Genomic DNA, 15513 nt, shown 5'->3' on the forward strand with positions numbered 1-15513 from the left:
AAACTTTGGAAATGAAAGGGAGCTCTAAGTACTCTGCCAAGCTTCAAGCAGGTCAACAAAATTGGACAATGATCCGAGGTTGCTTTAGTGAGGGTGCAACACTCCATGACTACCCATGAATTAAACCAACTCAAGTTTCCAAAAGCTCTATCCAGCCGCACATCGGTATGCCAGTTAGTCCATGTATAAGCTAGGCCTTTAGTGGGAATGTCAATCAAGTCACGACAAGAACTTGCACTTGGTGGGTTTCCAACGCATTTTTCATGAGCGCCCAGAAAACAATTAAAGTCACCAAAGACTACCCAAGGCCCATGAACAAGACTTGCACTGATATCTACTAGCTCAGACTAGAGCTGCTTTCTTCCGGCCAGATTGGTCAACCCTAAACAAATAAAGGTTTGTGTGCACGTACCATATTTATTAAAGCCCGTTGTGTGTCACAATTTGCAACACCATGAGCATTCCAGAATAAAAATTTCATTAGAAAGCCTTGTGCTTAGCACCCTTCTGCACGAGTGCCCGCTTGATACTATGATCAGAAATACCCTGCCTTTCCTTTACTTTAGCTTTTACAGTAGACTTTTGAAGCTTCTTGGACTTTTTAGATATGACTGGAGTAAATTCACCCTCCTTACGCACCTCCAGTAACATATCTTCCGAAGCCCTAGTCTATTCCACAGAGGTAGAGGCCAGGCTATCTGGGGGTGCTTGTGGTGAGTGCACCTTTGAGAAACCAGGGGGAACTGAAGCCATGGAAGAAGTTGTATCCTAACTAGTTGGAGCCAAAATTGGACCCGCCTGCACCTCTCCCGGTGCAATCACAGAGTCTCCTGAGACAATGGGAGCAATCACCGAAGCATCCTCTGCTTGAATAAAGGGAACAGATTCCAAAGCCTCCTATACCTCCAATTCTTTCACCAACTGATTCTCCATCATGTTGTTGTGATTCGGCACTAGTACAGGGTCCATAATAGTCCTCTTTGATCTCTGCCTCTAATTTAACAAATTAAACCGAAAACATAAAGTTGTGTTCATGGTTACACTTTTGAATTCTTCAAGGATGCAAGAAGCTTCAAAGGTGGTGGAATGGATGATGGCTCACGGTAAGGATGCTTGAATGGAGATGGAGATGCTTCACGGTCTTTAACTTTGGAGATTGAATGATTGCCGAAACTTTAGAGAACAAGGGGACATGTTTGTGGTATTTGATTCTGAATTTTGTGGTGAAACATCTTCACAAAGGTCCCTATATATAGTGCACGGCAACCCTAGGGTTTCCTAGGATTTCTCTTCTTGATTGCATCATTCGGCCAATGAGAAAATTCCGTGAAAATTGGAGAAAAAGTTATCTTCTTCTTTGTCGAAATCTTCCATGCATCTTCCCTTAATTTGGTCTTCATTCAACTCGTATGTAATCAGGAAACATGAATTAATATTTATTCTCTTTATTTTCTTTTCCAAAAATCACACGAATTAGATTTTCTCCAACACTCTCCCTTTTTAAACTCTTGCCGAAATCTTTTCTTTATTCCCTTTATTTCTCACTAGAAAAGTAATATTAATGGGCCAAGATTTCCTCCAAGACGTCAAGAATGATCTAGAGACTCATGTGCAAGTCACATGCTTCAATCTTTGGGTCAGACTTCTCAATTGGACATTTCGAAACCCATCTTCATTTGTGACGCAATATCGCTTCTTCTAAAACATTCTTGAACTATATTGAGTCACCTTGAAGCCACAACATCTCCTAGACTTCCCAGATCTCCTAGTACTATCAGGACTCCTAATGTGATCAGGTTTCCTAGTTCAACTGGGACTATATCATTTCTCATTTCCGAACATTATTTTTCCAAGCTCATTCTTAGTTGACATAGGATTCCTACTTCAACTAGGATTCATTTTCCTGTAGAACTGGGAAAACATCATTTTTCCATTTCTTATCATTTATGCACATATAACTCCTTGCCTTCTAATTTTAGACTCAAAAGTACCTAAAAACATAAAATAAGTTAGAAATGATACTTTTAAGGAAATAACTAAGTAAAATGTAGAAAGAAATGCCTTAAAATCGTAGTAAACATTAGTCTCATCATTTCAAATGCACAATTTGCAATGTTGATGTTCAACTTTAGGAGTTGAGGGTTAGCACCACTGCTGGTTACCCATTAACCTACTTGGTGTAGTTTCTTCATTAGATTGCTCTGCTAACCTGTGAGATTAATATTATTCTGTTGAGATTGTATTTTGTATTGGAGTTTATGTGATTTGGAGAGCAGGGTGGCACCAGGAGTTGAGGATGGTGTTTGATATTAGAAGTGTAAATGTGTTTCAATCGGTTTTGGTTCCACTTTTAGGGAAAGTTTTGCCGAATTTTGGGGTAAAATTTTCTTGAAAAGTCGACCCTGCAAGACCATCTTAGATTCAGGGTAAATTTCGGGGTGAGTCCTGTAATTCACATTGAACTCCAACTAAAATATAGGTGGATGATAGCCCTTAAATCTCAATAGGTAAATTACAATAGAAACTAAATGATGATAATCAGAGTATTCTATTTAAACTCAAAAACTGATAAGATAAAATTTAGTGACTAGTACTTCATCTGTAGCTCTCACCAAGCGGTCACTGAGTTAACAACACTCGTACCATTCACTAGGTGCTCACAGAAAGCTACTAGATCAACATCGCTCATAGCACCCATCAATGACCCTGAGTAATACTCATAGCACTTATCAACGACCATTAGGTTCAAGATAAAAACTAAAAAACAAACATAAAAAAATAAATAAAATCTCAAAACATAAACAAACCTATATAGGTCACCAGTACATCCCTTCTCTTCTGGTGCCACAATAACGATAAGGGCCACCAATACATCCCCTCTCTCCTAGTGTCTCATCTCCAGCCATGGCTACCAATACATCTCCTCTCTTTTAGTGCCATAAATTGAGACCACTAGTCCATCCCCTCTCTCTTAATGTCTCGTACATTAGAAGGCGAGACTGGTGTCCCTAAAACTACATGTGCTGCTTGAAACCACCATAGGAGGAAGAACAGTTCAGGTTGACCCATACGACACTGCAATCAGTTTTGGCTTCAAACCTCCTTCATCATTTCAAATCCATTCAGATCACCACTAAGGATCTCTAAAGGATCGAAGAAGAGGCAGTTCAAATGGTACTGATGGCAAGATGATTAGTGGCTGGACGGCTGATAAAAGTCCGGGTCAGGTCGAGTTTCTATTCTGGTCAAAGGACTTACCTGGGTCGATGTTTCTGGATGTCTATTGGTTTCTCCACTCTGTCCTCCCTTATTTTCCATTTCGGGAAGCTATTTATTGGGGAAGTTTTCCGAAAAGTAACCTAACTTCCTCAAAACATAACTCATTTGTACGGACTTGGACTTTGGTGTGCTTCGACGTCATCTATAACTTTCGTGAAGAAATTTTCATCAAAAAGTGAAATCGAAGAAAAAATCATACTCGGAGCTCTCCTAAATATTTGAAATGTAAGTGAAAAATTGAAATTTTTGTTGTTTCCAAATGACTATTAAATAGTAAATTTAGGTACGAGGCATAACATGCACTTCCAAGAACGCCACATGACTAGCTCCACCTACAATAATCTCCATCTTCCTTCTCATCATTCTTTCTCTAAATACAATGATGCCCATACCAAGATGCTAGCCCACTATATAAGGAGATTAATCATCTAACTAATATATTTGCATATACAGCATGTTGGGAGGAAATATTGATGGTTTTTAATGATGGTGAACAATAGCTAGCTTGACTATGAAAATCACCATATCTTGCTTGCTTAAGTCCTATATTCTATTCAAATTAGGTACTTTTGGCTTTGGGAGTTTAATTCTTTTTCTTGTCTTGAATTTGTTAATTATTGTAGATACCTCCACTAGTATGTAGAAATAACTATGTCACCAAGTAGATGTAACACCTTCTTAGGGGGCCCACAAGCCATGGAGGGGCCCAACAGCGACATGCATTCTGTAGCTCGACATTCAACCTACACCATGGTAGTCAGGCCAAGAGCTTGTCAGGAAGCCACCTTCCCAACCTTGCCAATAATGTGCCTACACAACATGCTTTGAAGACTAGATATAGGACTTCTTATCTCACATTGAAGAAAATGTAAAGGAGAGTGGCTCCCTTCCTTATAAAAGGGATCACTCCTCCCACTTAAATGCCCATCCCATTACAAGTTGCCTTTGTAATCAACTTGGGCCGCAAGGCCCAAACACATATAGTTGAATATTTCAAGTAGATGTAGTCTCCCTCAAAGTGGGAGATGAACCGCTATACTTCTTGTGTGTGTTTCTCTCTCTTTCTCTAACGTTAACTAGAGCCTTCGGTTTCTAACGTTAATATTGGCGTCGTCTGTGAGAAGCCGATATAATAGCTTCGTCACTTACCATGCGTTAAGTCAGTTTAACGAAGCTCAAAGAATTTTTCCTCTTCTTCTTTGAGTTATCTAATCTGTCACTCACTGAGCACTCACTTTTCTTTAATCGTCACTCAATCTTAGATGATCATTAACTCTATGTGCAAGCATAAACTTTGATCAAACTTCTTAGTGGCAACTTGTGCCTAATCACTTCTTGGCGGTTGTAAACAAACAAACAAACAAATTTACATTGATGGAGCAAACTTAACGAGCTCCAACACTCAAAATTTGATGCAGCTTTGCTTCTTGTCTCACCTCCAACACAAGAACCACTGCCATATATACTCTGGGCACCCATGAGGATAACTTAGCACCTCTCTTGTTGGCATCAAACTACTCTCACTTAAGCTCAGTCGATGTCAATTCAAGGCGGGTCAACGACACTATTTAACATACTTGAGCTTAGTCAACAACAATTCAATGATGGTCAACGCCAACTGAAAAATAAAAAAAATAAAAAAAAGTTGCCAATTCACTTTGGGCATCCAGAATATTGCTCTGGACACCCATTCATGTGACATGTTCGGCTATGACAGAACGTGTGCATCGGGCATTGATAGATCATTGTCTTTTGACTTCCTTTGTTGTCACACCCAACTTGATCCTTCTCCCCCGTCACATCCCTCCGTCAAGCCAGTAGCAACAGCACCAAACCATAACTTCAAGTCTTGCACCGCCAAGCTTCGTCTCTTTCATCAATACGAGTTGACGGCTGCCAATCACCAAGCACTTCGTCTCTGTCGTCAATACGGTATTGACACCTGCCAAGCTCTATGCTTCTGCTCTATCATGGAGTCCCTGCCAGAAAGCTTCACCAATTAGCTGCACCACCAAGAGGCAACCGCCAAGCGACAAAGCCAAGCTTACCGCCAACAATCATCCACCAGCGACAAATCTGGTCTTCATTGCCAGTGACAACTGTCATCCACTTCCTCCTCTTCTTAATGCAGCACCAAGCAATAACGTTAACCTAGACTAGCGGCCCATCAAGCTGTAATCGATGTAGCAGTCAGTTTTGATTTGGACATTTAATCAACTCCATCCCATCTCCGTCAAGGATCAACCTGTCAAGCTAGCATCGTCCGTCAATCACAGGTCATCATCGAGGTCATCATCAATGTTAAGCGCCAGCGGCAAAGTGCCAGAGCCAGAGACACGCCAACGCTTCTTGAAAAGGTTTGACGAAGCCTCATACTTTGATGGACACCCACTCCTCTTGAAGGAGTTCACTCTCCTTAACGGAGCTACCTCCTGCTATCAACAAGAGTTTTAATCACATAAGACTTCTCTTCTTAATGATTAATGTCACTAGATTCAATTCCAAGTAAAGCAGGACTCATCTTTCACTCACTACCTCGATCATCTCTTCGCCAAAATTACTCTGGGCACCCAGATTCATGATCAGCACCGTCCTTCTAGTGCCAGCGGTCAGTCAATCTTTGACGCTACATTTGGTTGGATGTTATCACCAATCATCATCAACGCCAAGGCATCCTGTCAAGGCGTCATGTAAAGCATCAAGCTACTCATCATCCTACCTCCGCTAAACAAAGCTCCTCCAAGAGCATCCACCAACAGCTAAGCAAGCCACTTGACTTTGCGCTGATGATAGAGCAACAGTTCAAAGCACTTGACTAACTAGATAAGTTTTCAAACTCATTCACATGAAGCCAAAACATGTCTTATATGCTTCTTATTATAATGGTCTGGATCATCTTACAATGCAATCATTGCATAGCTTCTAACAAATGTGATTCGCTATGCTGCAATATAGTATCCGCTATGCTTTGCTTACTAAGTGATATGCTATGCTTTATTATAGTGCCACCTATCAATGGCATAATACACTCATCAATACTGGGCACACATATATGTCTTGGTATCTGTTGTTAACATTAAATTCATGTCCATTGCTCTGGACACCCGGACATCCCATTTAGCCACCTAGAGATAAGCTTCTGGTGTTTTTATCTGTCTATGGTATAAATAGTTACGTGCCTGAATACAATCACAACTATTGCATGCAACTGACACTTCCTAGACCAAGCATGTCATCCAAGAAATTAAACACAAACCTTCTACCATATTTGTCTTCATTAGAAGACCAAGTTTACATTTAGCTACTGCTTGACATTTATGCTAGACACGTTCGATATAAGGATACCACAACCTGCCGGTGATCATTGCAAATACATATTCAGCCATGTTCCAATTATCATTGCAATTAAACGAATTATTCATATAATTCAAAAGGCATGCACGATACTTCTCAAACCTACATGCTATCTATATTCTTATTGCATTCACATAAAGCACATTTTTTCTATTAGCAACATGCACATGTAAATACATTTTATACATATGTATAGCATAAGCATCCGGGTTCAAGTCCTGAGTTCAAGTCACCATGTGAGTAGGAATAAAATCCTTTGATCCTCTTTATAAAATAGAAGAAAATATTAAAAAAAAATAGCACAAGCATATCACTTGTTAAAGCATGCTAGCTCATTGAAAACTCTATGCTCCTGTGACAAATTGAGGTTCAAATTGGAAGCGCACTTTATTAATATGCTTCCTTTACGTAATCTTCTCCTTATTTAGTGTTTGTACATGAACAAGTTCTTCATATTTAGTCAACTAAATCATGTGAATAAATCGCTAATCACGTATTTTGTTTTGACTTTGAGGAAATCAATGGAAAATATTCCTATGTAAGCAAGGTCAAGCAAACTATTGGTGATCACTAGCCGATCACCTCCCCAAGTGACGAAATCTTCAACTCCCTACTAAGATGCTTCGCCGGAGCAATGGAGCATCATGCTTGGACAACTCCAACATGATTTAGTACTTGTATTGATTCCAATTCCAACATATCTTCGGCATAAGATAAGTAACAATACCTCATTCTTTACGTTCTTGCAATTAGAGCTATTGCCATGCCTTAACATGCTTTTAATAACTTTTAAAGCATTCTTATAACACATATTATATGTTTTAGTAGCACACCTACTATGCTAAACAAACATGTCATGCTTTATACCTCAAAGAACCTTACCATGTTTATAACAATGCAAAAATATTATTAACAACTTTACTTCAAGTACATGCTATACACATATACCATGCTTTTATTTAATTGCAATTCAATTAAATAAACATGTGATGCTTATTTAGACAAATTATGCCATGCTTATTTGTCGTTGTTCATACAATTAGCAAAATTTACATGTACTCTATATGTAAACATATTGTCTAGCCTCCGGGCACCATATTTTATCAAACTCTCCCCACGGAAAAAAGACCTAAACAACTCTAGACTCCACGAGTCTATGGTCCATGACCAGCCGCCAAGCTGTAAGGCAACGCCTCACAATGATTATGACCACTACGCGACATTGCAGTCAAGCTTTTCTCCTCCAAGAAAGAGTAAAAGTACCGGTTAATACAGTCCACGGCAGCCATTGACCTGGCAGTTAACCCCCGATGCTTGGATATCAAAAGATTAGGTTCGTTATCTAACGCCTACTGCTTAAACGTAGCTCCCCTCATCAAACAATTTTCCGACCATACGGAGGTCTATAGCCAGGAGCGGGGGACTCCTTGGAGGGCCTAGCAGGGGCCCACCAGAAAGGGCAAAAGCGTTCACTCCAACATAATCCTAGGTGGACAACGCACTCGCACTAATTATGCTCGATATATGGCACAAAGCTACGCTTTGGTATCAACCCAGCAAGAAAACCCTCCTTGACTGGGGACTTCAGAGACTTGAACATACAGCCCAACATAATTAGCAACAGTTACACTCATGCCTCAAGGCATTAACTTCGACCTACCCGTTCCTCATGGCATCTTCGAGCTTTCACTCTTTTGCCTTCCCGGCAACCCCAAGCTTTCATGCTTTTGCTTTCCTGGCATGCATGAGCTATCATGCTCATGCCTTCCCAGCATCCCCGAGCTTCCCGTTCACGCCTTCTCAGCATCCCTGAGCTTTCATGCTCTTGCCTTCCCAGCAACCCCGAGCTTTACATTCATGCCTTCCCGGCATTCCCAAGCTTTACACTCATGTCTCTCCAACATAATACACATTAATAGAACATTGAATTCTTCTATCATTTGTCATTCGCAACAATCGAATTCTTTTCACGTTCCATTAATACAAGTGAAAAAACCAAACAAACACAAACATTTGCATATTCATCATTCATGAGTTACAAACTCTTGCCTTCACAGCACTCTTGTAACTTACACCTCACGGGGTAACCACGTCAATTCGACTTCGTTCGTTTTTCTTGCGCGCATCAAGCATTTATGCATCATATGCACTTCATATACTCATTTATCGTATGCTCACACAACCACGTGCATTCTCGAGCTCATAACCGATCATACTCAGCACCATTCACGTATATACATCATCATGTATCATGTGTCTCGTACATTCGTACATGCTAACACTTATCGGAGCAACTCACACCCGTTGACCAATACAACAAGCATTCTACATGTGCGCCTTTCTATCTTTGTTTTGCAGGTTAAAGAGTCCCTTCTTGCTTACTAAGTTCGGGGACTTGTAGGGATTGGGCGCCGCCCGGACATCACTTATGTTTGATGACATTATGTTTATAACTCCCCAACCAAGAAGCTCCTCTTACTTGGGGACTTGTAGATACCTCCACTAGTATAGAAAAATAACTATATCACCAAGCATATGTAACACCTCTTAGGGGGCCCTACAAGCCATGGTGGGCCCAACCGCGACATGCATTCTGTAGCCTGACATTTAACCTACACTTGATAGTGGGGCCAAGAGCTTGTCGGAAAGCCACCTTCCCAACCTTGCCAAAGTACCTCCACAACATGCTTTGAAGACTAGATATAGGACTTCTTGTCCCACATTAAAGAAAATGTAAAGGAGAGTGGCTCCCTTCCTTATAAAATGGACCACTCCTCCCACTTAAACGTCCTTCCTATTACAACTTGGGCCGCAAGGCCCAAACGCATATAGTTGAATATTTCAAGTGGATGTATGCTCCCCCAAAGTGGGAGATAAACCAGTATACTTCTTGTGTGTATCTCTTTCTCTTATTCTCTAATGTTAACTAGAGCCTTCAGTTTCTAACGTTAACAATTATTAAATGAAGGCTAACTTCAATTGGCAAATCAACCCACAAATGCTTAGTGATATTCCATGGTGGTGAAGAAAACAATAAAGGTCCATCTCGATGGTGAGAGGTTTTTGTTTTTGTTTAGGACTAAATACTGTTTAGTCCTTGAGCTTTTGACCATAAAACACTTCAGTCCCTGACCTTCTAATTTCACACGTTTAGTCCCTGTACTTCAAAATTTCAGACCAATAGGTTCTTGCCATCTAAAAGTCGCAGCGAAATGTTTATTATGCTCTCAGTTCTTTTTTTTAATTAATTAATTATTTTATTTTTTTTGGAAAATGAATTTTTTTTCCCTTTCTTTCTTTCTGTTTGAAAAAAAAAAAAATTAAGAAAAAAGAATAAATAAATAAAAAGAAAGGAATAAATTTATTTTTTTTAAAAAGAACTGAGGGCATAATAGACATTTCGCTGCGACTTTTAGACAACAATGACCTATTGGTCTGAAATTTTGAAGTACAGGGACTAAACGTGTGAAATTAGAAGGTCAAGGACTAAAGTGTTTTATGATCAAAAGCTCAAGGATTAAACAGTATTTAGTTCTTTTGTTTATTTATTTATTTTAATTCATATATGGGTAAAATGGAGATTAAAATTGTACAAAAAATTGAGAAGTTCTAATTGTCTAAATACTAAATTAGGATGTCTGAATAAAACCACCCTTATTATAAATAATTTGGTTTCTTATATGATATATTCTTATAGTTTTAACTTCAATTTCGGAATCATAATATTCAAGTACCTCATTTAGTTCATCTCATCAATTATCTTATTATTACGCAATACAAACCCAAGAAAGTTGGTGAGGCTAACAAGTTAAGCTATCGGTATTAGATGAGTATTACTTTTCACAAAGAGAGAGAGGTGGTAAAGTAGTGGTGTTGATGTCGATGTTGGGAAACATGAAAGAGGCAGTGGTTAAAATTGGACATGAGTGACTTGTTGGGCACTTGAGTGTGGATGAGATTTGAGTTTTTAGTTCAAGGATAAAAGATTATTTATAAATTCTAGGAAAGAGAAAAATTTTCAAACAGTACCCGAACTAAGGCCGACTCCTAACTTCAGTACCCGACTATGCAAAACTACCACTTTGGTACCCCAAGTTGTAGCCCGACCCAAGAACGGTACACGCCGTTCATAACGGCGTTAAGAGCCTAGCCACGTGGCATATTTTGAGGGGTAATTCGGTCAAACTTTTTTTTTTACTTAATTAAAAAAAATTTATGAGATCAATTTTTTTTGTTTCTTTCTCCCTTCTGTTCTTCTCTTCAAGTACAAAGACTCTCTCCCCCCCCCCAGTTCTTCTTTATTCCTTCACTCACTCTCTCTCTCTCTCTCCGCTCCCTCCCCCTCCCCCAAGTTCTTCTTTGTTCTTTACTTCACACACTCTCTCTCTTCCCCTCCCCTTCCCCTATGAGAGTAAAGTACAGTAGGAAAAGAAGAATAGAAGAGAGAGAAAGGGAATGAAAAGAGAAAAGGGGATCTGCAAAAGATAAGGGAAGAAGAAGAAGGGATCTGCAAAAGATAAGGGAAGAAGAAGAAGGAATCTGCAAAATAAGGTTTAGGTAACGAAATGACCCAAATACCCATCCAAATTTAGCATGTGGATTGTTAGTTAACACCGTCATGGACGGCGTGTATGAATGTTGGGTCGGATTTCAAACTTGGGGTACCAAAGTGATAGTTCTGTATAGTCGGGTACTAAAGTTAGGAGTCTGCCTAAATTTGGGTACTGTTTGAAACATTTTCTCTTTAGGAAATAAATTGGGAGTTCCAAGTACTAATATTGGAGATTTGAAGATATGAATAGAAACACTCTAAAGAAAAATATGTAAGGTAAATAAAGAAATTTAGTATCATGAATAGAACCAAATTAAAATTAATGTATAACCCAATAAATCATTTTCAAGAAAGAAATTCCACGCTAGAGATTTTTCTCTCTGCCTCATCGGTCTCAACACCATTCTTCCTTAACAATGGTCGTTAAGTTTTAGTTTGCTTGGTGGCGACGCTTGCTATCTCTAAGAAGGGAAAACATCATTTGATCCTCTCGGCAGTGCCGTCTCCATTCATCACTACGATGTGGGTTGGCTCATCTCAACAATCTTGAAGAAGGAAGTGGATCCCAAGGCTTTATGGGGATTATGGCCTCTATCTGGAGCTTCAAAAATTGTCTTTCGAAGAGAACAAGAAGATTGGTTTGTTTTCAAATTCTCTCAAGTGGAGGAGAAGAAGAAAATTGTTGAAGACGAATCATGCTTCTTTTGTAAGTCAATGTTGGTATTTTGGATTTTGGAGGATTGAATGATGCACGCTGATTCTTATTGCTACTGTTTTGGTGCGGTTGAGATATCTGGTTCTCACTAGCTTTACTACTAAAGGCCCAGCCGATATGATCGGATCAATGTTGGGGAGTGTGATTCAATTGGATAAACTGAAAATTTGTTGAGGCTTCATTGTTCGGTTTGATGTTTCTAAGTGCCTCCTAGTCTCAGGTTTAGTTGCACAAGCTGAGCGCCTTCAATGCTATGCCCAAAGAATTTTCTTTCACTATCTTAAGCATTCATGCAAAGCTATTAACTACTCAGTAGTAGCAGTTTCATTCCAAGCCACCGTCTGCTTTCCCAGCACCAATGATCACCTCCGCCGACTTTTCTGCACCTATCCTAATTGCTATGGTTAAGAGGACAACATCAATAGCGTTGGTGACCAATAGCAAGAGAACCAAGCAAATTCTTCCTATTATCTCATCTCTGATGCAGCTTGATTTTGAGCCTACTTTGGCTCTACCGTATCAGGTGTAATGCTAGATTTATCGGCTAAGACGTACAAGGTTGGGCGCCGTGTAGGTAGGAAATATCAACCTAGAATTGAAGGGGTTAAGCCTCGCAAACTAAAACTACCAACTTAGCGTAAAAAGCAAAGAAATAGTTATGTCATGCCCAGAGCTAGCTCAGAGGATGCGCAAAGTGTGCGATAGAACAGGACCTCCAGATTTTGGGGCCTTATATATACTTCTTTGTACATCTATATTATTTATGAAATGGCCCTCACTACTTGAAAGTTTTGTAGTTCAGTTGGCAATTAGCTCTCTTTCCAACTTAGTAGTACAAGTTTGATTCTCATCACAGCTGATTTGCTTTTTATTTCTTTTTTGGGCCCCTTTTCCTATCCCCATTTTCTTGTTCTTTTGGGCGCTTTTTACTCATTGCAGTTGATTTGCTTTTTGTTAAATTTTTTTTTTGACCCCTTTTTCTGCCTCCATTTTCTTGTTCTAATAGATATTACATTTATCCTTGATCCTTGTTTCATTTATTTATGTCTTTTGGATAGTATTGTATTTATCTTCGTTAATAATTCATAATTCATGATTGAGCTGTAATTTTATCTTCGTTAAATGGATTTTTGTTAACAAGCTTTAGTACTCCCTCTCTCTAATTTTTTTTGTTTTTAAAGAAGTGGAATTTTTATTCAAAAAAAAAAAAAGTGGAATAATAATATAAGATAAGAGGGCCAAAAAAAAAAACTAAAGTAATTAATTTTGTATTTATATACAAAAAATTTTCAATGATATATTAATGTATAGTGGTGTAAAGAGGGTCATATTCATCTCACACAGGGCCTCTAAAACTTTTGAGATGGCTTTGGTCAAGCCTAATATTGGTGAGGAGATGCAACCAGTTGAGGAGGGGATGGAAGTGTTTATAAGCATCCCTGAGATACCCCCTCTTCGTAAGATGGTCCCATGAGATTACAAATAAATACTTCTATTGTTTTGGTTCTAGTAGTGTCAGATTATTAGTTACTTGAAAACTAATATCTATATTAACAATAGGTAGGTTACTTTACAATCATCTTGACAATAGCTCAATCTTATCGTAGCGTGCAAAAATTGAGTTCACATTTTAATGGATCTACAATCAACTCATTTAAAAGAAGAAGAAAAATCAATATATGTATTAAGAGTTTCTTCGAGCAACGTGTTTTATAGGCAGAGCAGGCAACGAAAGTCAAAACACGAAAGCAAGGCAGCTGCATATAATACCAATACAAAAAACAGAATTAGGATCAAAATCCAAAACCCAACACAGGTCGAGGTGAAATGGACGAAATCGAGGAAATGGGTCCGATATCCGATGGTTCGAATCCTCCTCCGCAACCCAAAGCGAGGATGAAGGTTCCAGAAGTAGAGGTCCGGCTGTACCGACAAGGCAAAGGTCCGATCGACTCGTTCAAGTCGTGCCTCGGGGGTTGGGACCAGAACCAGTTGGAGGTTCAAGACATTCTCGACAAATACGGCTTCAAATCCCTTTACGCCTTCAATCCCCAGTCGGGTCGCGGCGTCCCCATCCGCTTTGACCCCCGCAACGGACGCTCTAGGCTGCCCTATAGAGACGGATCCGAGGTTTACATCGACGGCGAGCCCAAGGTATCTGAGTTTCCAATCAACTCTGCATTTACTTTATGAACAACATGGATGTCTTTGGTTTTGATTCAGTACTACATATTACTACAGCTCATTGTCCATTTTGGATTTCCCATTATTGCTGTAATGGCTGCTTGCTCAATGTCCATGTCGTAGTAGCTTAAGATATTGGTGTACCCATTGGCCAAAACAAAGCGAATGGATAGTCCTAGGTCCAAATTTTCCAACTCTAACTGGGTCTATACTGTTTGCAACCCCATCCCCACTCTAGGACTGGATGCTGGTGTTAGCTTCCTGTAGATCATTAGATTGTCGAGTTACTAGTACTTTAAGCTTTTGAGGGCTAGTTGTTGTTTGGCGTCAAGTATTGGCACTTAATGTTTATGGTGGCCAACTGCGCAAGTGCAATAGTGCACTCGGTTGTGTTTTAGGGAACATTGTTATAGCACAGCAATGCCGCTATTGGGTCATTAGATCATTCCATTGGATTTAAGTCCATTTTTTCACTTGATGAGCAGGCGGACAGAATTTACTGAATTTGTTACCTTTCCTGTATCTTCTCTGTTTCCAGCCTCGAATTTTCTTCAGACCACGAGCTGCTAAAAGAGAAATAATATGTGTTTCTCTTAAGAAAGGGAATAGGCTGTATGTTGGCCTGTATTTTATGCCACAGATCTCTTTGACTTGCGTTGCTTTGTAGAGAGATGAACATTTGCGTTACACATGATATTCTTTTGGTATAGTTTGGCTAATGCATACTTGCATGTCTGCTTTCTCTGCAGGATTCCTTGATCAAACCAGTGACGAAGATCTTGCTTGGAGTAGCTGTTATGACTATCCTGATAACATTGGTTATGAAGGATCCTCCACAGTTCATCCAAAAATTTAATTTTTTTGGGGGGAACTTCCCTCCTTGGATCCTTGCTCTTGTGGTAATAGTTTTTACACGAATGAGGAAGAGAACCAGGGATTTCCTGAAAAAAATTGGTTGGTGAAAGGTGACATTGATGCTTTTACCTCTAAGGCCTGTTAGTTTCTCTGTTTATTCGCAAATTTTGTTAAAACAATGACTCGTGATCACTGAATTTTAATCTGAAAGTATCTGCTGAGTGGTTTTTGGTTAACAATGTGGACTGATATTTGATGATGGAGTATTGTTTGGTGCGGGTGCATCTGCACTCTGCAGGGTGTCTCATCATTAGTACAGACTCCTCAATGCTGATGTACTAGGAAGACTTTGCCTTTGTTTTCCATTTTTTCAATTTTAATACTGGAAAGATTGACATGAACCTTGCAGACTAATACGGAAAGCCAAAACAAAATTATAGAGGTCTGAACGTCTGATTATCTATATTATACTATTATTTTTATGTCAATAACATTAGAACATTAAAATACTTTGGAATGGGCAATTGTGACAGTAGGTTTTAATAGAAATAAATAAGTATAACTACCCTACAGC

General features: G+C 39.3%; 1 protein-coding gene across 1 annotated transcript; it reads left to right on the top strand.

The window, feature by feature from the left end:
- The first annotated feature begins 13581 nt into the window (after window positions 1-13581).
- On the top strand, window positions 13582-15175 carry LOC112172445. The gene is made up of 2 exons (XM_024309788.2): window positions 13582-14054; window positions 14834-15175. The coding sequence occupies exons 1-2, from the start codon at window positions 13728-13730 to the stop codon at window positions 15044-15046; spliced, it is 540 nt and encodes a 179-aa protein (XP_024165556.1). The 5' UTR covers window positions 13582-13727; the 3' UTR covers window positions 15047-15175.
- The last annotated feature ends 338 nt before the right edge of the window (window positions 15176-15513 follow it).

Source organism: Rosa chinensis, chromosome 6 (assembly GCF_002994745.2).
Source record: "Rosa chinensis cultivar Old Blush chromosome 6, RchiOBHm-V2, whole genome shotgun sequence".
Lineage (NCBI taxonomy): Eukaryota > Viridiplantae > Streptophyta > Magnoliopsida > Rosales > Rosaceae > Rosa > Rosa chinensis.

Bases quoted from the DNA above. Each gene is read 5' to 3' on its own strand.
- LOC112172445 (XM_024309788.2), top strand. From the start codon at position 13,728: ATGGACGAAATCGAGGAAATGGGTCCGATATCCGATGGTTCGAATCCT. The intron at 14,055-14,833 runs GTATCTGAGTTT...CTTTCTCTGCAG, and splicing joins ACATCGACGGCGAGCCCAAG to GATTCCTTGATCAAACCAGT.